Source organism: Xiphophorus maculatus, chromosome 12 (genome assembly GCF_002775205.1).
Source record: "Xiphophorus maculatus strain JP 163 A chromosome 12, X_maculatus-5.0-male, whole genome shotgun sequence".
In the NCBI taxonomy this organism is placed as follows: domain Eukaryota; kingdom Metazoa; phylum Chordata; class Actinopteri; order Cyprinodontiformes; family Poeciliidae; genus Xiphophorus; species Xiphophorus maculatus.
This window is the reverse complement of record NC_036454.1, coordinates 17,939,576-17,965,137: the sequence shown is the minus strand read 5'-3', so window position 1 is coordinate 17,965,137 and position 25,562 is coordinate 17,939,576. Positions and strand designations below refer to the sequence as shown.

The 25,562-nt window shown below is 37.9% G+C and overlaps 2 protein-coding genes across 2 annotated transcripts; one reads left to right on the top strand and one right to left on the bottom strand.

The window, feature by feature from the left end:
- Window positions 1-802: 802 nt before the first annotated feature.
- On the bottom strand, window positions 803-3,436 carry ficd (FIC domain containing). Its single transcript, XM_005795098.2, has 2 exons — window positions 2,912-3,436; window positions 803-2,191 (listed from the first exon to the last, which is right to left on the bottom strand). The coding sequence occupies exons 1-2, from the start codon at window positions 3,183-3,185 to the stop codon at window positions 1,110-1,112; spliced, it is 1,356 nt and encodes a 451-aa protein (XP_005795155.1). The 5' UTR covers window positions 3,186-3,436; the 3' UTR covers window positions 803-1,109.
- A 17,046-nt stretch (window positions 3,437-20,482) lies between these two features.
- Window positions 20,483-22,396, top strand: cmklr1 (chemerin chemokine-like receptor 1). The gene is made up of 2 exons (XM_005794994.2): window positions 20,483-20,568; window positions 20,707-22,396. Exon 2 carries the CDS (start codon window positions 20,712-20,714, stop codon window positions 21,762-21,764), a length of 1,053 nt encoding a protein of 350 aa, XP_005795051.1. The 5' UTR covers window positions 20,483-20,568; window positions 20,707-20,711; the 3' UTR covers window positions 21,765-22,396.
- Window positions 22,397-25,562: the final 3,166 nt, after the last annotated feature.

Below are 25,562 nucleotides of genomic sequence, written 5' to 3'. Positions count from 1 at the left end.
TTCTGCATGTATTGTATAAAATTTGGGTCGGTCCTTCTCTCCTGCCCTCCTTCTTGGTGTTATTACTTATTTGGCCACCCTTTATTTTTCACTTATGCCCTGACCTCTCTTTCATCTATGTCCTATCAAGTTTTTCCTCTCAAGTGTCTCTCACTCCTGTAGAAATATCTGCCATACGTTTGTGAGCCTAGCATATTATATTTTAGAATTAATGTAATGGATCGAGTACTCCGGAAGTTCGCATCTCTAAAAGAATGATTTTCTTTTTCTTTTACATTCTATATGATGAAGTACTTATTATAGAGTTAAGGCCTAGACATTGATGGGAAAGACTGTTAAAGAAGCTCACTGTTCACAGGGTGCAACATCCAGGCATATTAATGGAAAGTTAAGTGGAAGAAAAAGGTGCACAAGCACAAAAGGATAACTGCTTTGAAAGGACTGTGAAGCAAAGCCCATTCAAGAGTTTGGGGCAGAGGAATGGAGATTCATTGCTTCTGTTCCTCAACACATTCATGCAGTAATGAATAATGATAATGAACCCCGACTGAGCACTTTTTACTGTAAAGTATCAGGATTTTGTTTTGTCATTTGAACACTTTAATATATTTTAACTAAATTTAAGGTTTTCATAATATGACAGTCAATATGAACAGAAATAAACACCTGACATGCATTTCTGCATATATCTAATAACTAAACAAGAAGAAAATAATTTCAATATTTTAATTGTTCCTGTGCGTCTTTGTTAGACATTTTATAACCAAAATCTCATTTGATGTCAAAAGGGGTTTGTGCATGGTAAAGAAACAATGACTTTTATTTTAAAATAAATACACGAAAGTGCTTCACAGTATTAGCAAACAACTTTTCCTCAAGGCAAATATTTAAACACTGTTTTTAAATTGTAGCTTAAAAATTAAATAATTTCCTCATGTTAGTAGTCAAAACTTCCGTTTGCACTTAAAGAAAATAAAATACTTGCAAGATATTTAATGGTTTGACTCTGGCCAATGAACACCATAATTTAAGTGAAACTACCAACAGAAAAACTTTTAAATTAAAAATATACTCTTGCATGGTGACGCCTCATGCTCCCTCTCTCTGGTTTAGTTGTGGGCTGGAATGGTCTGTTTGCAGCTGGGACAGGCCTGGTTCCGGTCGGCTTCTGGGAGTCCCACAGCGTACTCTGTTGTGGAAATCAGCAGAGTGTCCAGTGTCATTTCCGTACATTTGGCGATGAATCGAATGAAGGGACGCACGTCCCCCTCGTTGGCCGTGTTCAAAGTGGCGTAATATTCTGCCCTTTGCTCTTTGCGAATAGTAATTGGCGGATATCTCGCCTGCATGAGCACGAGGTTCATGAGTAGCCGGGACGTGCGTCCGTTCCCGTCTACAAATGGGTGTATGTACACCAGCTTGTAGTGGGCCAGAGCTGCATACTCCACAGGGTGCAGCTGCAGGGCTTCCTCAGAGTTTAACCACTGGACCAGCTCGTCCATGTGTCGCTGCAGGTCTTTGGGGTGTGGTGGGATGTGGTGGCCCACAAACACCTGGCTGGTCCGCAACCGACCGCCCTCCACGGGGTCCACGTAGCCGAGCACTCGTCGATGAATCTCCAGGATGTTGCTGACGGTGATGGCTCCTGATCTGGACAGCAGCGTGGTGTTGATGTACTTCATGGCTGCATCCACGCCGATGGCCTCGTTCTGCTCCTGGAGACTCTTTCCGGGTACGGCGTAGCGAGTCTCGATGATGTGTCGGATCTCGGACAGAGTGAGGGTGTTGCCCTCTATCGCCACAGTGTGATAAATGTGGTGGTAGTATGTCTCCTCCATTACTCGACGGAGTGCCGAGTTGCCTTTGGGAATAGACATCAGCCTGCGGACTTTACTGTCGATTAGGCTGAAATAGCGCTGGTCGATCTCCTCGACCAGGGGAAGGGTTCGGTCTCTGCTGACCAGAGCTCTCTCATTACATGGCGAGAGGGCCAAGGCCTTGGTGTAGAGGTGGTCTGCCTGGACCACATCCTTCTCCTCCTCCAGTATGGTCCCCAGCTCCGTCAGAGCATCCACAAAGTCAGGGTTCATACTAAGAGCATGCACCAGCAGCTTGTGAGCCTTCTCCCTCTTCCCAAGTTTCTTCATCTCCAGAGCCTGCTGCAGCGCTGCTTTGGCCTCCAGCTCTGTCTCTGCATTCAGAAAACAGAAATGATTTAAGTGAAACATACAGCAGGGAACTAGATTGTTGGGGTACATAATGACATAATTATTACAAAGTACTCATTGAGACATGTTTTTAATTACTCTTATTTGTTATTTTATTCACATTACAACCACAAACTTTAAAAATTTTGAACTTTTTCTAAACAAATAAAAACAGAAAAGTGTGGTCTACAATTATAATCACTTCCTTTTTACTTTGATATCCCTACATATAAGCCAGGACTACTAAGTACCTTCAAAAAGTCGCCTGTGTAATTTAGTTGTGGTACTGTCACAATTTGAATTGTTAACAGTTTGAACTCCCGTTTTATTTAATTTCTCATGCATTTTCACAGTTTTTATTGCCCTGGTATATTTTACAGTACGTACTGTAACATGCGTCTGCTTTAAATATGAGCTCTGGTCACTGGATACCAAAATATTAAACTTTGTGGTCCATATGTAAAACAGGAAAACTCACACCGTCCATTACTCTCAATATAACCATACAATGCAGATACTTTTCTTTAGCAGAGACAAGGAGGTTGATTAGAAGATGGATGGAACCAAATCCTTGGCAATGGTGGGGAAAAAAACAGTTTGAGGACATCGAAGATTTAAGTCTGGGGTAGAGCTTCAACCTCCAGCTGCAGCAGAGTGAGTCAAACAGAAAAAAACTCCCAGTGCCTTTAATAGGCCGTCCGTACCTTTGCTGGGTTTGGTCCTCTGAGGCAGCACATCCAGGGCCGTGAAGGGGACAGTCAGGCTGGTGGACTGCACAGCTGGAGAAGGCTGTGAGCTCCCCCACAGCTGGCAGCGGAGCTGGTTGATGCCCCTCATGGAGCCACAGCACTGGTTCTGCAACCCTATCAGGGGAAGCAGGAGGGCCACCAGAGAGCCGAAAACCACGCACAGCAGCGGGCCCCATGCTCCGAGGACACGGCGGCCGCTGATGTAGCACCACTCCGTCACAGCAGCCATGGTGAGCCCAAGTTAAATCCTCCATCCTTCGGTGCTAACAGCCCCCCATCTAGAGCCGAAGGGTGGCTTGAGAGGAGGGAAACCCCGACCAGAATGAACACCTGCCCGGTCACCGGAAACTTTAAGAAACCTACGCTAGCTGTTTTGATTTACGTCTCTGTCGTAGTTTGCTTCTTTCGGTTAGCGCTTCTGATGAAACCTCCAGAGTAAAATTGTTTCTCTCCGTCGGTACGAATGTGTACACATCAGACTTCCGCTTGGTGACATCTGGGTAATCTTGCGTATTATTGGTCAGAAGCTTATTGAAAAATGGTGCCTATTGGTTAGAAATATAGCAAAACAATATGTAGTTCGTAACCGTTTCTGATTGGTTCATGTGTGGGATAGTTTTCCCTCAGCGTAATCTGCCAGGCTTAGTTTACGCAACAGTTAAAAAATTACGACGAAAAGGAGTTAAATCTATTTAGCTTTCCCGATAAGATGAGATTGTGTCTGGGGTTTAAAAAAAAATGTTTTTTTAAAGATTGTTCTTCACTGCTGAAAATAATTGGTCTTTTTTTTATCGCTTTATGCCTGTACAATCAGTTACAGGGACAGTATGAAGTAAACTGAATGTTCTGAACATTACTTGAACAGTTAGGTTGCTCTTATACCTTGATAGGATTCTGAACAGACAGGATCCCTTTTTGTACTTTCTATTCATTTTTGTGTAGTCTACTTGACGTCGTTTAATTTTTTAATTATTTTTTCCCTGTCACAAATTTATATGTTTGTAGGCACCTCTAAAGATGAGTAAATAGCCTTAAAGTATTTTCAGCTTTTGTTACAAGTCAGTTTATTTTAAAAAAAATCTAACATTTAGCTTGAGTAATCTTATTAGGTGTCTTTTTTCTAACAGCAGTATATTTTTGATTTAAAAGAAAGTGACACTGGAGAAACAGCAATCTATTTAGTCTAATTTACTCTGTGTAGGAGAGCTGACGCCCACCATTAGGTAGCTGGTAAGACTCAGAAGCATTCAAGAAAGTTTAGTTGATAGCAATGAGTATTAATATGAAACATATTAATGGTTTTGTAAACAAGATTAATACATTATTTTATGAAATAAATGGACTTATGTAAATATAAGTCCATTGATATAATTAAAGTTTTTGGTCGAAAGCAGAAACTCATCAAAACTGTATAAGATGATGAAGGACAATAAAAATGTTTTCTTGTAGACAGAAAATACAAATTAGAGTTTAATGATAGGAGAGATGATAGAGTTGCGTCCGTATGATATAAACACACAACACAAAAAAAAACAACAAAAAAAGCTTTTTTTAATGAACTGCTGTCTGGATATGCAACCTAATTAACACTGATACCCTTAAATTAATTCATGTGCAACCAATTGCCATCAACAATAGTTATCAAAATCCATGTGTTTGTAATTTCGTCTTGACATAAATGCATTTTTTTATTAAGATCTGTATGGGATTTGTTAGGAAACACCAGTGAACCAGCAATATAATGAAGATCAACTAACACAGGAGACTGGTCAGGGTCTGAAGAGAGCTGGCTGGAGAAGGTTTTATTTCAGAGTGAAGGGAGCTTAGTAGAAAAGCATGGGAAATTTCCCAGATTTCTATTAAGTAAAATAGTTATGAAAATCTTGCATTGTTTTCCTTCAATTGGAAAACAATTGAACAATCTCTAAATCTCTCTAATTTAGAGAGACATGTTTTTTTTCCTGTGAGAGGAAATTGGAGTACCCAGAGAGAATTTATACATGCACCAAGCATTTACAGAATGGAGCATGTAAGCTCCATGCAGTTTTTCTTTCAAATAGCAGTTTATGGACGCTAAGGTGCAAGTGTGATGTGTTACTCCTTTAAAAGGCCAAGATTTCTTCAGAATCAGTGTATAAAACTGTGTTTGATACAGCTGCACCACAAGGTCACTGAGTAGAGTATAACCTTATCACACACACACACCGCAGAGGCATGAACAGTTCATGTGGGTCACAGACATAAAAACACCAAGACACACACACATGGTGAATCTTAAAAAGTGTACTTCTCTTAGAATAGTGGGAGTTGCCTCATATACTGATAACTATCTTAATTAATAACATTAATATAATAATTGTCTGAGGAGGAGAACAGAGGAAGAGCAAGGTTGTTCTTCCAACCAGTCAAAATTATTTTGTATTCCCATCATATATTACATCGGGAAACTGTGAACCATGTAAAATAGAGAGAGCCAAAAGAGCCCAGTCTTGAATAAATTATGGACAATAGTTCTGCAGTTTTCTATCCTCAAAATAAACCAACACACCAGTTTTTAATACTCCAACAATGCAGAAAAGGCGGAGGCTGGATTCGAGCTGAGGACCTTTTTGTGCTGCCATCTACAGCATGCTAGCCCACATGTTGACCACTTATGAATTTTTATTTTAAGGACTGTAGCGCTCTGTCAATTAGTCAATTTTATGTCCTTACAAACACTAGAGGGCAGTAGTGTCCTTTTAAACTGACATCCCAATCACAACCCACCTCTTGTTCTTACTGCAGCATCCATGGCCTAAAAATCAGTAATTTGAAGACATGAGCATATGGCTTCTATATTTTAAATGCAGACTGACAGGTGAGTCTTAAAGTTTTGGGGTTTTTTTTTTCATTAAACCCCTGTTCTGTAATACATCTTATCTATTTATAGCAGCTTTAATGTAATTACCACCTGCTATGAACAGCATGAGGTGATCAGGACTGACTCCCTGGATAGATGCCAAAGCCAACGCACTTCTCTTCAGCAGATGGGCATGGCAGGCGATCAGCTCTAAGTAGCTGTTATTCATGCACAGTCTGTGACTTTACACACCCAAATACAGTCACTACTGCTACTACAGTTAGAGTTATGAATGAATAATTATCTCCCTGTTTCTTTGTACTTTTATAAGTTTTGAGTTTATGAGGTTTTCCTTGTTGTGTTAAAGCCTGAACCCACGGCATTTTCCACAACTGAACAGTCTTTTTCTTTTCCTTTGCCTAACATTCACCTTGAAGCATAATAGCGACGATTATTAGTAGGCTTATATGTTTTATTTACACTGGATACCCGTTAACGAAAGAGGAGGCTGTGTAAGGTACAATTACCTTTATATCCCAGTTGTCTGTCAAGGATGATGGATGGAAAGGAGCAAGAAAGATGGAAAACATGATGACATTTAATCAGCCTGCTGTCACTGATTAACTGTGATGGCTGAAAAGACAGCTGAGCCCCGTGGGATGCAGGCCTGAATATTGTGTAACTAGGTTAAAATTATAGAGACTCACTGCTGTATAAATTTGCCACTGCGCCAGGACATATTCATCAGGCTGCAGGTATAGGAAGCTGCTTTCTCTCCATTATGCATGAAACCAGGCCCATTGCCGTGGAGCCCACAAGGAGCCACAACAGGAATTTCCACATACGCAGCCTCAGCATGCAGTCAGTGTTTGGGCCATTAGAAATGAATGGATCACAGAGCAAAATCCTAGCAGCACGCTGCACTGCCGTGGAAACGGTCATTATGACAGCCTCACCCTCTCCTAATCAGCACTCAGGGAAATATTTACCTGTTTAGCTGCAGTGAGAGCTGCTTCATGCAGCTTTTACTGGGGCCACAACTACATAAGACACCTCTATGCAGGAAAAAATGAAACAAACAAAACAAAAACCAAAGCCAGACCTTTTCTAGCCTTTCACCACTTTATTTTTTATCATCTATGTTCTGATGTAATTTATAGTTTGCTAAGGAATTTGTGTAACCACAATTATGTTGAAATGGTACTACTAAAAAAACTATCAGTAACATTTTCTTTATGCTACTAACTCCAGCCATCTTTTTAACAGCTCCAGATAAACCAACAACGTTCTAGTCAAAATATGTGGTCGAATTTAGGGAATTATTTGCTGTAACAGCACAATATCATAATCAGGACTTTCTTAGCTCTGGAACCTGGGGAACAAATTTGCAGGGTTAAAAGCTGTGTGTTTTTCTGTCTACGGAAGAGGATTAGGGCCACCGAAAAGAAAAAAAAAAAGAATTCTGACTTTAATCTCAGAATTCTGAGATTAAAGTCAGAAAGTCAGAATTCTGAGATTAAAGTCAGAAAGTCAGAATTCTGACTTTAATCTCAGAATTCTTTTTTTTTTTTTTTGGTGGCCCTAATCCTCTTCCATAGTCTGTCAGTCCAGGTAATGGAGAACTGAGCAAAACAGCAACGAGAAATCATAAAACTTCCTCAGTAATTCAAGATTAATTCAAAATTTTATGTAAATCTTCATTACTTTCTGAAACTTCAGTTTTTGGAGTTGTCTTTTTATTTTTGTCCATTTTTTTAATCGATACATTTAAAAATTGATCGCCGGACGGACGGATGGTACAGAGTGAGACATTTAGTTGTTAGAACCAAAAGGCAGAAAATGTCCCTTTGTACTGGACGGGTACAGATTATATTCAGCCTGTTTTTGCTAATGAACACAGAAGTAAAAATTAAATGCCATTCATGAATGGTATTTAATTAACATTAGCATATGAATATGTTAACACCCAGGATGAAACTTGCCTTGATCTAAATTTTTGCTCTTCCTCCCACAAGCTGTTTACTTGTAGTGACTAATAAATATATATTTTTATATGAAATGGGATTTTTCTGTGGGAAATTCCCCTTTTGTTTCTTTACATTCATCCAAATTACAGAAAGTCGGTGTTAGAAGTATTTCTCCATTCAGGAATCAGTCGATTCTGAAACAGGAGGTTGCAGTCATTTGAACTTTCAGACAAAACCTTGGTTTCTCTTTCCCATTGTGGCGTTATTGTTGTGTTACCACTTTCAGTCTAACTTTTGATCTTGCTTACAAATTGGTTTGGTTAGAGCAAGAAATGACATGGATAAGCATAAGTATTAGTAGGTGTTGTATTCATGTTTACAGACCTATTTAATAGGTTTGAATTTGATTGAAAAGTTCATTTATTCCAGTAACTGAACACATTATATAAATTCATTACACTAAAACTGATTTCTTAAAGCCTTTTTGTCTGTTAATTATAATGATTTTCCACTTACAGCTGATGATGACACATTTAAGATTAGAATATTACAGCAGACCAGTAAAAAAACATTTTAATACAAATGTCGTCTTAATGATAAGTATGTTACTTGTTTAAAGGTTGTTATTTAAAATATATATATATTTTTTTTTAATCTGCCAATGGAGCCTTTTTAGAAAAGTCTACTGTTTTCATTAGCTATGTGACAAGACAAAACAAAAATAGTACAATTTAAGGTATTCTTAAAATGCAATACATAAAATTTTATGATAAACAAAATACACTAAGTTTACAAATGTTTAATCTCCGTCTGATTTACATGGTTAAGTGTTGTGTTTCTAAATACTATTGTGTGTTCTGTCCGGACTGTTCCTTTGAATAGTTTGGCATTTACACCGTTCTCAGAAATAAAATATTTGAGCCCGTGATATTTAAAAATTTGTAATTTACCTACTTACCTGTAGCTTAATTTGAATCTTGATGCATCTACAACCTCAGATAATTAAAAAGAATTTGTTAAACAAGTTTTTTAACTTACAGATGATTTAGATTTTCTAATTTTCTTGTGTCAGTTCAAAGAAGTAAACTTGCATTGAGCTTGTACTTATGTCTATTGTTCCTTATTATTTAGTTGCCTTTTTCACCCACTATAGAATAGGCCCAATTTTTGTTTTTGCTATAAAACTTAAATTTAGCTGCTTAAAACATGGTAAAAAATCATAGCCTTTCTGCTTTGGCCTAATTTTCTTGTCCAGCAATCCAACTGAGCCACTGCTTTGGCTCAGCAGCAAGACAAATGTGGCAGAATGAGCCGCTGATGTTGCAAACGTGATGGCATGAAATGCTGCAGATAAATCTGTGCCCATCTGGCATAAAACCACATGAGCTTCAGGCCCCTCAGCTGCAGATGCAGTGAAACCGCATGGATATGCAGTAAAATGCCTTTTTTTGGATGCTTCACGGCACTTTTGGATCTCTATCCAGATGGAAAAGTCTCATGAATAGCTTGGAGTCTGTTATCTTTAATACATAAGCTAGTTGTGCTTTTACCCCCTACTTTCTTTGTGTTAAATGACCATAATGAGGTATGGTCAATGAGGCTCTCTCATTAATGTCAGAGTAGTTAAGGCATTTTGCATTGAAATTGGAGAGCGTATGCAGTAAGATAATTTTCTCTCCAGCTGACCTGCTAACTTAAAGCACACTCCAGAGATGACCTGTCAGAGGCCATTAAAATAACACTCTCTCTTTCCCCTGTTTGCTGGAACTGGGCTCCAAGAGGTGGAAAATCCATCTGCTCACCTGAAAAGAGGTGACCTGTCAGTGCAGGAAATAAATCCCCCTGGCACAGGAACCAAGCATCCCTCCCTAACGGCTCACACTTCCCCATCCAGCCTCCGCGGAGCCATCTGCAAGCTTGGCTTTCTGAGTGAGAAGAGACTTTGTTCTGGTTGACAGGGCTGGGTGTCAGAGATCGAGGATCTCGTTAGACAGTCAGAGCAGGAGCGATGGTGGCTCTCTTTACACTCTCTCAGTATGAATGCTTCAGCAGGCATGGTTGCGCTGTGGGTGGAAGGGGTCGGGGGTCTCAATGTGGATGGCAGAGAGAAGGAGAGACAGACTTATACCTGCTGCTCCGCTCAGCTTCAAGCATCTAAAATGTCCATCTTACCAGAGGGAGTCTGCTCCAAAATGCAACAGCCACATTTTCATTGGCAGAATGACAAGCGGCGCTACAAGACAGTTTGCGTGAGGTCAGGATGGCTTTCTCCTCTCAGGTACCAAGAAGTGAGGGCAGGCGGCTCTGGCTGCACTCAGCCAGTCCAGGAGCTTCTCTGGGACCAATAAATCACAGTCTACAAAAAAGGGCAACTATCACAGCTCTATCCAGTTTCCTCCTGTTGGTTACAGAACAATACTGTAAATAATTTCAGCTGCTTCTTAATGTTCGTGTTTCAATGTTAGATACTTGGAGCAGGAATGTTGATGAAATAGCCAAACTAAAAACTGTTTTTCCACAGTTTCTCCACTTTCCAGACCTTTCATCACCAGTGTAAAAGTTGTGCAAAATGTAATTTTTCTATTGGATCTTAAAACACAATATTGTTCCTGCATGTAATGGCAGAATCAACACAAAAAGGGTTCACCAGATATATCATCAGCTTTCCTTCTGGCCAGTCTCCAGACCTACATCTAGAATACGAGGGTTGACACAAAGGGGCTTTTCAAAGCATTAATAGTGCCAGAAAATATGCCACTGGTGGCTTTATACCCTGTACTGTCAGTTTGAGGTATTTAGGTATTTATTTAGAACAGGAAAATGCAAAAGGTTTACACATAAAATGGAGAAGCAGTCCGTTTACATAATCGTAAGGAACATAAAATAAAAATGAAACCTAATAAAATGAAACAAAAAAAAATGGCAAAAGTTCTAAGATTAGCAAATGACCTAACTTAAACTGAATAAGATACTCAGCGTCTTATATGGAAAGTTACACAGGGTTTGTTTTTTTTAGTATAGGTGTTTATATGCAATAAAGGATGCCAAAATGAAATGATGCATCACATACACGTACTGTAATGTCAAAACAAGGTTGGGATTTGAGTCTCTTGGCAAAAATCAGCATGGAATGCAGTGTCGATGCAGTGTCTGTTTAGATGTTCTGCTCTGTATTTCCCATCCATAAAAGCAAAAACAGAACCGTTAGTTTGCTGTCTAAATAGGTGAACTCCAAATAATTTTTTTCTTTTTTGCATAATGACATTTACTGTTTCCTCAAATTGCCTACTTAATACAGTGTGAGCTATGCATAAACATAGGAGAGCTAATTCTGTGCGTTCCCACACTGCAACATGTAACCTTTAGAGCAGCTCTTATGTAAGTTATGGAGTTTATAATGTGACTTCTTCTTAGGTTTTCACAAACTCTTTTTCCGTTTATGTCTTATACTACTGGAGAAAATATCTTTCATACTCTGTGGCAAAATGAAAAAATACTAAGACCAGAGGGAGGGTTGGTAATTCATTTTAGTGAGTGTTTGTATGGATTAATATATCAACAGTGAGTAAAGTGGAGGCTTTTTGCTCCCAACGCATCGCCCGAAGCCTGAAGAGACACACATGATTTATTCAGCTCATGCTCTATTCTGTCTGTCTGCTTTCTCATTTTCACAAAGGCTTCCCTTTCACAGAAATGATTGGAGGAGACTGACATGTTTTGAAGCAGGCTTGGGTTCTCGCTGGCTGTCCTGATGGGACAAATGTTGCCTTATCATAGCACAAACCTCAACATGATGGATGCTGTCCTTCAGGCCCTGACAGAAAGTCAAGTCCTGCTGGCAGGTCAGCAGCTCTGGTGCCTGAGCCAGGTCTAACAGGTGAGCGGAGAGAAAATGATCTGCTGGAAAGACAGCAGGATGAAATAATTGGATCTCCACAAAGGGGAAAGCCATTACCAAGGACCTCCTCTCGGGCACTTCCTGCTGTTTTCACTTATTATCTCACTTCCAGAGTGGCCTCTGCTGCTCAGAGAGATTGGTGCCTTCGCCGGCAGTCATGTCAAATGAATGTAGCAATGATTCAGGTGTTACTCATTATTCCCCTGACACTGGAAGAGAGCAGTGGCTGCTGACTTTGTTTGCTTGTTTTGCTAACGTAATAACAGGCACACAATTAAATTAAAGTGCCTTACTGTAGGAATAAAAATAACACAATTCTTCTAGATGACAATGTTTGCTCATGATTGCTTCCTAAGAGGGTTTGCCTCTGGCTCATTTTCGTCTAACCCACAAAATCCTCAGATTGCTAATGCAGTCCGAGATATCTTCATCTAACAACCAGCTCTCTCAACTTTGCTTCAGCTTGTTTTGCAAAAGAAAGTTTGACCTGTACCTTTGTCACAAGCTTTCAATATAAGTTTATGATTGCAATAGATGACACTGAAGTTGCTGATCATTTTTAGAGGAATTCTTAAATCACATGGAACCATTTTATAGTACAAATCATTTAACTATAGTGCATCTGGAAAGTATTCACAGCATTTTGTTGTTTTCCTATTGGTCTATATTGCAGCCTTATTCCAAATTGCTTAAAATTAATCTCCCTTGCAAATTTTTGATTCCACCTGTGGTAAATTTAATAAATTGGACTTGATTTGGAAAGGCACACACATGTCTGCATAATGTCCCACAGCTGACAGCAGGTCAAAGGTCAAACACCAAACATGAAATCAAAGGAACTGTAGACCTTTGAGACAGCATCGCCCTGAGGCATAAATCTAGGGATGGATCTAAATATATTTCTGCTGGTTTGAAGGTCCCAAAAAGCTCATAGATCTTCATGGTTAATAAATAAAAAAGGTTTGGAGTTAACAGGGCCCTTAGAGCCGGCCAACCATTTAAGTGATCGGAGGAGATGGGCCTTAGTCTGGGATGTAACCAAGAACCTGATGGTCACTCTGTCAGAGCTACAGCATTCCTTTGTACATCCTATACTTTCCAACAATGCTTCTTCATATTGTAGCTTACATCCATCCACAGGAGCAAAGTAGTTTGTAAAATAGACCAGAGTTTTGTTTGAGGAGGTTCAAATTGTCACCCGGTTCTTCCGTTTGCTTAAGAGTTCTTGACAATAAATTCCTTCTCTTCTGGGAATTTTGTGGTTTCCTCATGTGAATTTAAAGTTCTCACATTTACCAACACATAATTCCAGATTAAAACTGAATAAATATTAACCTCATCATTTTTCAACTAAGTGTTGAGGAAGAGCATACAGGGTTTTCAAAATTTCTTGGAAGTCTAATCTTCAAAAGTGTGATGAGTATTTGAACTGAATCAGTAGCTCAGTCATACAGCACAGAGAGCATCTTGAATAGCAATTTTCAAGTTATGCTAAAGTTTCTCATTAATATTCAAGCCTGGATTTTCACTAGGCTGATCTGATACAAGAATATGATTTGATCTGAACCAGTCTATGGCTCTGGCTCTAAGGTCTTGTTCTGCTGGAGGCTAAACCTCCACCCCAATCTTAAATCTCTTGCAACCTTTGACACATTTTATCCCACCATAGCTTGTGATTGGTTTCATCCACCTTCCCATCAGTGCTTGGGGAAATGTCAAAACCTGGGATATTTTTTTCAGTCCAACCCTGTTTCAAACTACACAACTACTTATTCTGGTATGCTTCTTAATCTTTGTGATGCTGTTTGTCCACCAGTGCCCTTAACAAACCTCATAAAACTGAGTAAATGGAAGGATAATACATACGACACAACATGCTAACATTAGCTCTACTTCCAGTAGTGTTTGCAGTTTTCACTGAAATGTTTGAGTTTCACACATAAAATGTGATATTCAAGTTTTAATTAACAGAAATTAGTATAAAAACATTGCACAGATATTTTCCTAAGAGCTTCCTCACATGGCGTTGAATGATAGTTAAATATTACAGACAGGTGCCTTTGAGCCTCGGAAGCATCTGGCAACATCCGATAAATCACTGTGGGCCCATATGGTAATAATGCAAGCATTCCATCTGGAGGCTGATTTCTCTGTATTAAACAAAAACAAATTGCCAGAAGCACTTTCAATCCTCTCTCTTCAGCTTCATATTTACAAGTCCTGTCTGTCAGAGCTATTTTGTCTGCATGCTTGGAAGGACTAAAAAACCAGATCACAGCTGCTAACTGAACAAAGTTTCTGTCTTATTGTCAGTTTTCAAGAAAAACTTATACATATACTGCAATAGTTCAAAATACGCATTCTATCTATCTCTCTCTTTATCTCTCTATCTATCTGTCAGGCCTTCTGTCTGCCTGTCTGGCTATCTATGCTACATTGCATAATCATAGCTGTGTTATTTTTTCTCAGTCATTTCGGTGCATTTCTTACATCATTGCTAACATTTGCACCACAGCCAGTGTATTTCTCAGAACAATCAGCATTACAAACTGCAAAACCTACAAATGTGTTACTTGTATAAAATGGATATGCCTTTTTATAACAGAGAGTGCCCATGTCAATGAAATGTCATCACAATGAAATGTCCTGGCACCATGTTTATGAACAAGATAATCAAATGGCTTGAACATGTTTTCATTTTTGAAGTCTTTGCAAAAAAGTGAGAAAATGCTCAAGTCAACACCATTTTACACAGCCAGTTGGAATCCACAGATGTTAACAACTAAATGCAAATAAGTGAGCAATCAGTTTTATAGAAAATGACTATTCAGTGTTTGTAAGTGTAGTTTTCATAAGCAAGCAAAAATGTTACAAAACAGAAGATAAATCTATGGAAGCTGTTGATGCATGTCCATAAGTGTTTGCAATTTGGTGAAAAAAATGAGAATCTGCTACTATGAAGTGAACAAATAACTAAATGTTATGAAGGTTCATAGAATCTTAATTCTGATCAGAGAAATGCATACAATTAATTGAGAAACATCACACTTAGCAGCAGTATGTGGTGTAATGAATTAACAAAATATTTTTCCTTACTTACCTTTTTCGAAACAATAATGAAAAAAACATTAATTTATCAGAAAACACAGAAGATTCTTTGACAGTAAACATCAATACCCAAAGCATCAGTACCATAATTTATTTTTCAGTATATCTCAGAAAAAAAGATGCTTTATTGAACAAATGAAGCCTTTCTTTGAAGAGGAAAAAATAAGTTTTCCACTTTTTAAGTGTTGTGTGTTTTGTTAGTGTTTCTGTGTGTCACAAAGCTTGAAATTGGCTGATTTAAAGCTAATTTCTATTTGTTGGGACTGCAAGTTTACCTTCTTTTAAATCGGTGGAGGGTACACCTCTAAGCTGATCTCTTCTCCCTGCAGTTAGTATAAAAGCCTATTGATGTAAAGATGTAGCATATAGCCACGCTGGTCCATCTGTGCATAGCGCAGCTGCCAAGTAGGCAGCTTTAATCTTCTGAGAGCAGCGTCCATGTACATGTCCTGTCAAGTCACAAAGACACGACACAACCGAAGCCTCTTTTGATCTCAGCCCAATTTTCTCAAAGTACTCTCTGTCATTTCCACTTTCATGGTCGGTGTAAATATTTAATATGTGCATCAATAAAGTACCTTGAGATTAGCATGGACTTTCCACACAGTTCTGCATACTTGATTCAGCAAGACTCTCCACTACAGAATGAGTACAAATTCTGATTTCTGGATGTGCAATTCAAAAGGCTTGCAGTAGTAATTATATCTTAAAATATATGAGGTTCAGTCTCATTTATACTCTACTTTGTATTGGTCAATCGCAAAGAATCCCAGTAAATCACAGTAATGTCACAAAATGCGAAAGAGTTCATATAGTTTGAAAACTTTTGTAAGACTGTATGATAAAGAGTTTTCACTCACAAGTAAAGCAGATAAAACACTATAACCTTTCTCGTGTCCTTCACCCACACCTGCAGAATATATTTATGTGTGTATGTGTATCTTGATACTTCATGATAGTATCACAAGCATGCCCTTAAAACTAGATGAATTATGTTAAAATTCCTGAGAATGTATGTGTGAAGAAATACAAATCTAAATTTAAATACACAGAAAACTACCTATTTTGCACATTTGGCCAAGACTTTATCACATATGAGTCACTGAGCCTCTATTCGGTAACTTGTCAGAATGACATTATCCAACAAGAAGGAAACTTCTAATAATAAAAAGCAGAAGTAATATAGGCTCTCAGAAACTGCAGCATAAATTCTGAAGTTTATTGCAACACTTTGCTTATCTAATCATTTTTAACACATTTTTTGCTCTTACCTCCTATGATATAAAATTCAAAAACTCTGCCTACTTGTATTCACACTGCAGCTTTGGATCTGTGGGGAGAAGTTTTATGGAGCTGAACTGTTTTTCTCAGCCACACTTTAATCTCTATAATGGATTTCAGATGGATGGCAGAAAAGTGGCAATAATGTTCAACTTACCTGAAACTACTATAATACTTGTTAACATCAAACACCGGCAGGCAGGAATTCACAAAAGAGTGAGTGAGTGAACAACCTAATGTCATATAAAGATAACTACAGTAAAAACATAAGTTTTAAAATGACTGTGTTATTAATTAAGGGGAAACGTGACCTCTGCATTTAATAGATACCAAATTAAGATGAGAATCAAAGTCGTTGGTGTGTAAGAAAGCCATTTCTAATGTATTGGGACTCAAATGAACCACAGTGAGGGCCATTATCCACAAATGGAGTTCACTGCCCTCAGTTAAGGTGAGTGTTCATGACTAAACAATAACTACAAATCAGGCCAAAAATGGCACCCATAGTGCCCAGTTGATAGGCCAAAGCAGTCACTATGTCAACTTTAGCAAAAAGCTAAATGTTCCTAAAATGTTAGGAAAAATATTTTGTAATCTGGAAAGAAAAGTGGAACTTTTTCATGTGTGACAAGATTAGCAATAAAACTTACAGAATTTCAGAAAATGTGGTAGTTGAACATAATTAATAGTTTCCTTAGCTGTAGCAGAAAGACGTCATATCCATGAGCTTTTTGGAAAGCATCATAAAAAGATAGTATCAAACATGATCTGTCAACTCAGCTGATGAACCAACGTAATCCCAAATAGCAGGACTGATGCTGTTCAGTAAAGTATAACAGCAGCAAATGTAAAAATGTTTTGTTGTGGAAGAATAGACTCGTAATATCCTTGATATCCCATTGTTATGAGCAATTTTGGTGTGAGTTTTTTCCAACTACTAAAATTAGCAGAGTTAGACAGTGTTCCTCCAACCAATCAACTAGCACACAAAATTGCTTGTTCAGATAATCTGTAATAAGTAAAATACATTTTGTCATCACTTCAGAGTAGCAATGCTCTCTACAAACTATGGAAAAACTGTTTCCTGAAGTACTTTTCAACACAAAGCAAATAGATTACCTTGCTCAAATTGAAATACTGAATGATAGAAACTAACATTCTTGCTGTGAATCAAAATGGGTGCCTTTGGATGGAACTGGTGGAAATAGACACTTTATAAAAACCCCGATGTGACTTAAACGTATAAGAACTGTCACCCCAATGTCTGTGTTTTTGTTTTGCTTTTGTTTATGTTCTATCAGTGTTAACTTTCTATTCATTTTCTGTATAATGCAATGCCATAGAAACACCCGATTTAAAGCCATGTGATGTCAGAGGATGGCTTAAGAAGCTTTCATTTCCCCAAAGTTTTCCGAGTCAAAGTTCATCTGCTGACATTTGCTATTTAGGAAACACAAAAGCCCAACAAACCCATTAAAAAATAGTTTTAAAGCAGAATCACATTGAAAAAATCATTTAGCTTACATTCATACTAAATTTACTTTTCTGATTAACTTTAGGAAAATTTACAAATGAAGTATAAAATTGTAGTAGTTTTACACTTTAAGGTGTGTGCTTTGATCTGTTGCTGGTAATGCAGAGCAAATGTTGCCACACTGACTGAGCATTTCCTGTTAAAACACCTTTGAGTTGCTACAGGCTGCCTCTAAAACACTGTGATGCTGATTATTTTAAAAGTACACCACACAACCCGTTTTATAGAAATGAAAACAAAACTTTTTAGGTCCGAGTGGAACGATTAAAAATCTTTTTATTTTCAATGATGCCACCCATCTAACCATGTAACACTGTCAGATAAATACTCCAAACACAAACAAATAATCTATTTTTAAATTAATTGACTTGTGTAAATACTTTCTTTTAATTATGGATCTAAATGATCCCCATTAAGCTGCTAGTGAAACATAAAACAAGAGTCCAGGTTTCATTAGAAAGCTTGCTGAGCATTTCCCAAAGTAAGTCTACACCTGCTCAGTGTGCATGTGTTTGATTATTTATCACCTTTGTCTTCATTAGGAAATTGAGTCTGTGAGGCATTGGGCAGGATTTAGAAAGTAATTTTACTAAAATGCATTTAATCTAGTTTATACAATCTATTATTTTCTAATTTTCCACTGAGTTAAATGATTATCCAGACTGAAACACGAAGTAATATGTACCAAATTCTGTTATTATCTAATGACATAGTTATGAGTCTGAAGGATTTTTTGACATGTTAAATGACATGTTGTTGGTTCAGCTCTTCTTCATTGCATAACGTAGGAAACTTCTATTTTTTTTAATCTTTTATTATTTTTTGCAGAAGTGAATTTAGTTTCTATGGAGCCATTTCCCAGCACAATGACATTTGTGTCCTACAGCTATTATTGCTGATTTTAATTATGACTTTCTGTATGTAGTTTGCATGTTCTCCCAAATAACACAACAAGTATGTTTCCTCCCCCCACAGTCATAAAGCATATCAGGATAATTAGCTGTTCTAATTTGCTGTTAGTTATTAGCACCTGCATAAATATTACCGGTAATCTTGATGTTTCCTTTTTAGCCCCTCAGGTTCTGAATATTTTTCTTATTGTTCTAATGTCCACATTATTTTGGTAAAATCTTTAAATTACTGTACAGTTTCACTGCTGACAAGAAAAAAAAAAGCTATATTTTATCATAGATTTATTAAAGAAAAAAGTACACCTTTATTCAGCTGGCTGTAGAATACTGCAGTGCTGCAGTAATAAAACATATCTTAGAGCTACAAGGATCTGTCAAAATCTCAACTTATTAATTACAAAAAGCATCACTGGGAGAGGACAATGGTCATTATGTTATGATCTGAATGGAGTTTGTTTTGTCACTTTGTTTCTGAATACTTTGACATTTTTGTAACTGTCTTTCTGATCTACAGTATTTGGGAATTGCTTTATTCCTCCTTGCTCCCCATTTCAGTTTATTTTCCCACATGGTCCTCTTATTGCTGCTTCAGGACCTGAAAGACTTGCTGTGACAAAATGGAAACATGAATTCTGCTGTCGACTAAAACATCCTGACAGACAAAGTTTGGCCATCTGTTTGTGACCTCAAACATGAAATGAACTTGGCTCTGTAGCAGGACAGTGATCCAAAGCACACACCAGCAATTCCACCTCTGAGTGGCTTAAGAAAAACAAAATGAAGACTTTGGAGTGGCATAGTCAAAGTCCTATTGAGATGCTGTGGCACGAAGGCCTTCCATGCTTGAAAACCCTCCAGTGTGGCTGAAATAACAATTCTGCAAAGAAGAGTGGGTCAAAATTCCTCCACACCTCAGGAAAAGACTCTGCAACTTATTGCAAAAGCTTGACTGAAGCTGTTGCTGCTAATGGTGCAACAATCAGTTATTAGGCTTAGGGGGCAATCACTTAGTGAACCAACACACCACCTTCTTTTAAAAACAAAATTTTGTGTTTACTTGTGTTGTTTTTGACTAATATTTGACGTTCTGAATCACTGAAGGGGGAAAAACACTTTATCACACCTCTAAATATAATGTGATAAATGACTGAAGACAATGTCGTAGAAATACATTTTTAGCGCAGCCTCTCTTCTAAAGTTTGCATTATAGTTTGTCTCCAAGCTTTTGAGACCATACTGTCAATGATTAAATAAAAAGATCGTTTGCAATCAGCATTTTATGAATTACAGTGAAACGTGCAAAAACAATGTCTCAAATACAAAAAACAACTGTCAAACATTGCCACAGTGATGGCAGCATGAATTAAAAAAAGCACAAACCGTTCCAGACACAGGCAGAAACCTCAGTTTTTATTTCCTCTGTTGAGCAAAGCCACCACACTCAACCCAGTCAATCAGTAACAACAGCTGGCGTATTTACTCCGGCTGTTACATTTTTTTGAGAACTAAATCAAACATCTGCAACAAAAGTTAGGGTTTTACTTTGTTCTTCACTAAATGTGGCGACTGCTAGCAACAGATTTCTCAGAAACATTATAGACGATTCACAAGATATACTCGCTAAATCATGCATGTCTAACTGCTTCATTACTTCTCTTTTCTCCTGCACAGAGATCCCACTAGATTATTAGCTGTTTGTAAAGCTTATAAAACAATAATGCTTTGGTTACTGGTATTATGTTTAGAGAAGAACTCTCTAAATAAATGTATAATAAATGTTTTTGACATAATAAAATGGAATATTCCTCTGGAAACAAAACGGACAATGTGTGAAGACCAAACAGATCGCTCACAAACTAGCACAAAATATCTCCGATCTTTAAAAGTAAGAGCTCAGAATGCAGTACTGAAATTTCGTAGGGGATGGAAGTGTTGAGAAACCTCCCCTGTCAGCTGATCATGTATGCTGTTCCTAAAACATCTGAGAGAAATAGAGCAGCTCAGTCGGTGCTCAGCTCAGAACAAAACAACCACAAAAAGAGACAACAGCAGAGAATTTGAGACCAAGCAAAAGGTATTGTTTATTTTACAACTCTGATGTTATTTAGTCTTCATTTTAAAATCAACCATAATTAATTCATTTTTTTGATAATTTTTTTATTTTATTTGTAATCGATAATGACTGACAGAATTTTCATCTTTTTTCTGGAAGGTAAAATGGAAAACTTCGACATTTTAGGTGGCGATTATGAATACTCAGATTACAACTACACTGAGATCGGCAACATCACTATACCTGAAGGAACATTTTTACAACACAAACCAAGTTGTCTGAAGGAAGGCACGTGTGTGCTTCTGACTGCAATCAATGTGGTAATTTTCCTGCTGGGCTTTTTTGGGAACATGCTGGTCATCTGGATCTCTGGCTTTAAGATGAGGAAGACTGTGAACACCACTTGGTACCTGAGCCTTGCCATCTCTGACTTTTTCTTCTGTGCTTTTCTGCCATTTAACATCTCCTACATGGCAATGAAAGAGTGGCTCTTTGGTTCCTTCATGTGCAAGTTCACCTCTGCAGCAATGTTCATCAACATGTTCAGCAGCATCTTCCTCCTCATCGTCATCAGCATGGACCGCTGCGTGTCAGTCGTGTTTCCAGTTTGGGCCCAGAACCACCGCTCTGTCCAAAAGGCATCAGCTGTGGTTGTTTTCGCTTGGCTTCTCGCCATCGGAATGAGCATTCCCTCAATGATCTTTCGTGAGGTCCAGACGATTGATGGAAATCAGGTCTGCTTCAACAATTACGTCCGAAAACAACACAGTCACAAGATTATTGCTGTGACCCGCTTCATTGCGGGTTTTGTGGTTCCGTTCACCGTCATTATCATCTGTTACTCCATCATCATCTTCAAACTTCAAAACAACAGGATGACAAAATCCTCCAAACCCTTCAAAGTAATGACTGCACTCGTTGTTACATTTTTTGTGTGCTGGCTGCCTTACCATGTGTTTTCCCTGCTGGAGCTGAACCACCACAACCATGACCACAACACTTTAACCACTGGACTTCAAGCGGGTGCCATTTTAGCATCAGCAAACAGTTTCCTCAATCCATTGCTGTACGTCTTCATGGGAAACGACTTCAAGAAGAAGCTAAAGAGCTCTTTGCTTTCAAAGATGGAGAACGCAATGGCTGATGAAGGACGCACTACCAGTCGATACCTGTCCAGGTCCAGCTCAATGGACGGCAGAGCTTCCACGCACATTTAGAGGCGTGGACGCTTAAACGAAGCAAAAAAAAAAAAAAATGTCTAGAAATATATTTTGACAGTGAGTACATTTCATTAAATATATATTAAAATCAAATCTGTTTGTATTTACTAAAAAAAAACAGTCATGTAAGTGATGTAAATGATATGGTTCTAAGTATAGAATCTTTATTAACACATTGTCAAAAAAGTGTGCAGCAAGAGATGACAACAACTCCACTCACGTCTGGTAAAAACAGTTCAGAGTAAGGAACAACGATATTTTCATGCCCTCCATCTTGGTCCGTTGCACATTAAAGAGTAGAATCCGAACTTTGTTGCTGTTATTACAATTTTGTCACATGGCACTCTGAACAATCAAGTCAACCCAGTCTGGTCCAAAGCCAGAAAATGTTTCTGCCATTTTTCAAAGAGCAAACCTTTGGTGGATGTACTGCTTGAGAGCATGCTTGAATGTAAATATATAAGGTTTTTGCAATGGATGAGTGCATTGTTTGTATTTGCATATAAAATACAACAGATTTTTATAAATCTTGATTCTTTTAAAAGAAGTCATGTAAGGAAATGTGTACATATGTAATTTGATATATAAAATCTTTATTGTCATCTGTTCAATAAAAAACTGAATCTGTTTATTTTGTTTCTCTGAAATCTGTTTTAGTCATTATTTTATCTAGATTTGAGAAGTCTAAGCATTTTTCAAGGCTACTACATTCTCAAAAACAAAAGAAATTTCTAACTGAACAAGAATTTTCCTCTTGAATGGGGAAAACTTAAGATGAATAGGTTGAAATGTGTATTTGGAGGAATACATTATTTTGGTCAGTTTAAACCCTGTTGCTTCTTTAACAAATAGAAAAACAAGAATATGATGCACACATTTGAAAGTATTACAGATTACAAAAGGTCAGGTTTTTTTTTTAAGAATATCTTAACAGAGCTCTCTAAATACATAAATCCAAAAAAATTTATTATTCTAGAATACGTGTTATTGAAAAGTTAAATTATTTCACATTGTATGGATTAATTACTCACAGAATGACGTTTCAAGTTCTGCTAATTATGGCCATCAAACACATGCTGGATGCAGGTGTTAAAACACCCACACGTTTTCTCGTAAATGATTCAAATGGCCTTTTTGCTGCCCTGGTGAACCACCTTACAGTCCAACCTCTGACCTGGTGTGAAGTTGCAGAGGGGTGTGGGGAGTTGTGGTTTGTTGGTGTGACGAAGTGTTATGTTACCAGTCCCTGAATCAGTACTGGGGTAAAAACATGATAGGTCTGTAAACATACGCAAAAAGTGCAGCAGCAATGAACACAATGCGTAGCTTTTGTCATCCAGTTTGCGTCTGATGTGAGGGAAGCATTTATCAGACCTTTTCTCCAAGCATTTAAAATAAAGTGTAAAATCTATCAGAAATAATAGAAAATTACCGCAGTTTTGCTAGACAGGTAAAAAAAAAAGTGGTGACACCATCATTGTGGTTGACATTCAGATCCTCCTCCACTTGTAAGAGTGTGAATGGGTGGGGGGAATTTGACAACATGGGGACAGGGGGGGGGGGGTCCCTCATGTCATCTCCCACAAGATGCTGACAATATGGGGACAGGGGGGGGTCCCTCATGTCATCTCCCACAAGATACCGACAATATGGGGATGGGGGTTGGGGGGGTCCCTCATGTCATCTCCCACAAGATACCGCCCTGGGCGGTTGCCCATGTCACCCATATCAGAAACTGGTTAAACGCCCTCACTTTTCCCACAATCTTGCTGTCAAAATTGCATGTTTGAGCAGGCAATAAAACTGATGTGAGCACACATATCTATGTAAACAAATCATAATTTGTGGCGTGTGCATTTAAATTTTACACACATTCAACTCCAGCTCGCTTGCTCCTTGCATTTTGAGTGCGAGTTTGGCCTTGTATTTGCGTTAACAGAGTGCATGTAATTTAACCACACCACCAGCCACTCACAGATAGATCTTTTTCAATCAAAACAGAGAATTCATTTCAAATACTGCATGAATCGTCCTAAACCAAGTGATAGAAACTACAAAACGGTAGGATTTATAAAATTGCACAAGATAATAAAACATGAACGTTGCAGCTAAGCATAGAAATGTGCATGCCTACATTGCACATTTTAGACAACATCCTATATTCCTTGAGCTACTATCTGACATATGAAAAGTATTTCATCATTTTACAGTAGACTGATTGAGATAGATCTAGTCAAAAAAGATCTATGCCCTACTCTTGCATTGAAAGCCAAAGTCTCTCCCCAGCTGACTCTCATCCCCAACACTTTGAAAGAACTCGTTTCGCCAGACCCGCCAACTATGATGATTTTCCACCTGCAACATTTAAGATTAAAATATAACAACAGATCAATAAAAGAAACAATGTTAATACAGAAATGTGGGCTTAATAAAAAGTATGTTTAGTACCTGCTAAAAAGCCAAATAGTACTTTTAATCTGACCAAGGTTTCTAATTAAAATGCATATTCCTATTTACTGAATATGACTGCATGTTTCAACAATCTTTTTATAGAGATGCTGAAAAACGTGTGAACGTTATTTACGAACAACAGGAAGAAGCAGCTCTTTAGTTCGTCTTGCACTTGATTTGAGTCTATTCAGTACACAAAATACATGGTGGATCTTTGTTCTGGATTTGGTTAAATTGACTCCAAAAGGGGTAGTGATAAATCTGTAACTTATCATTACCCCTTGTTTCTCACATTGTTTAAAAGTTTTATATGTTTACATAACTTTCATTGACACGTGACTGGCATATGATCAGATTGGAACTTGTTTCCTATTCTGGCTATAAATAAAACCATATCTATTCTTCATCTGGTACAACTTTCAAATTAAGCATCAAAAGATAATTTCTTTCTTTACAGTTTACATTATTGATTCACATTTTTAAATTGTTTTCCTGTACTCTTCTACTTCTTGTTCCTCTTTTTTCACTCTGCACATAGCAGAGATGGAGATACGAATCTTAGGCTTGTAACTGAGTAATACCCAAGTCCCAAATATTTGAGATTCAGCTCAAATTTGTGGTCTAAACACTAACACAAATCCAAAAGTAACTTGGGCTTGTGTTCCTAAACTTGAGTCCCATTAACAATCTTTATCTCACGTAATAAGGAGTCACAAATCAAGTGCAGTTGAGGTGCTGTTCAACCTTATGCATTATTTGGCTGGGCACTGATATCTTGTTTTGTTGTTCAAGTCAAATATCCAGCAGGATCCAGTGGGAATGTTTTAAACAATGTCAGATGGTACACTGATGGGAGAGCTTCTTCAGGTCCCTCCTGGTCGAAGCTCAAAGTTGTAGACATCTGGAGCAAAGATCTCCTGATCTCTATTTGCTTGACCTCTCAAATACAGCTAAATACTTGTGTATTTGCTTTCAAACATCCTGTCAAGCATCACATCCAGCAAATGTTTGCTATTTGCAAATAGCAGAAACAATTGTCATCCATGAAAGGCTCTTTGATTTCTTTTTGTGCAGCAGATTGCAGTGAATGTTAGAATTTGGTGAGATAGACTCCAGCCATTTGGCAAAGAAACGACTTTTCTCTGTGTGCTGATTGGATTGTTCAGTTTATCACATCTGAACTGTGACGATAAGAAAAAACACCCAACAACAGGACACAAATGCAAGATGATGGGAAAAGGTGATAAAGGGTCCTGTCTTTGTGAATACCAACAAGCCAACAAACCTCACTGTCATGGGAAAAAGTTGCATTGTGGTATGAGTTAAACCACAGTACCACTGCAA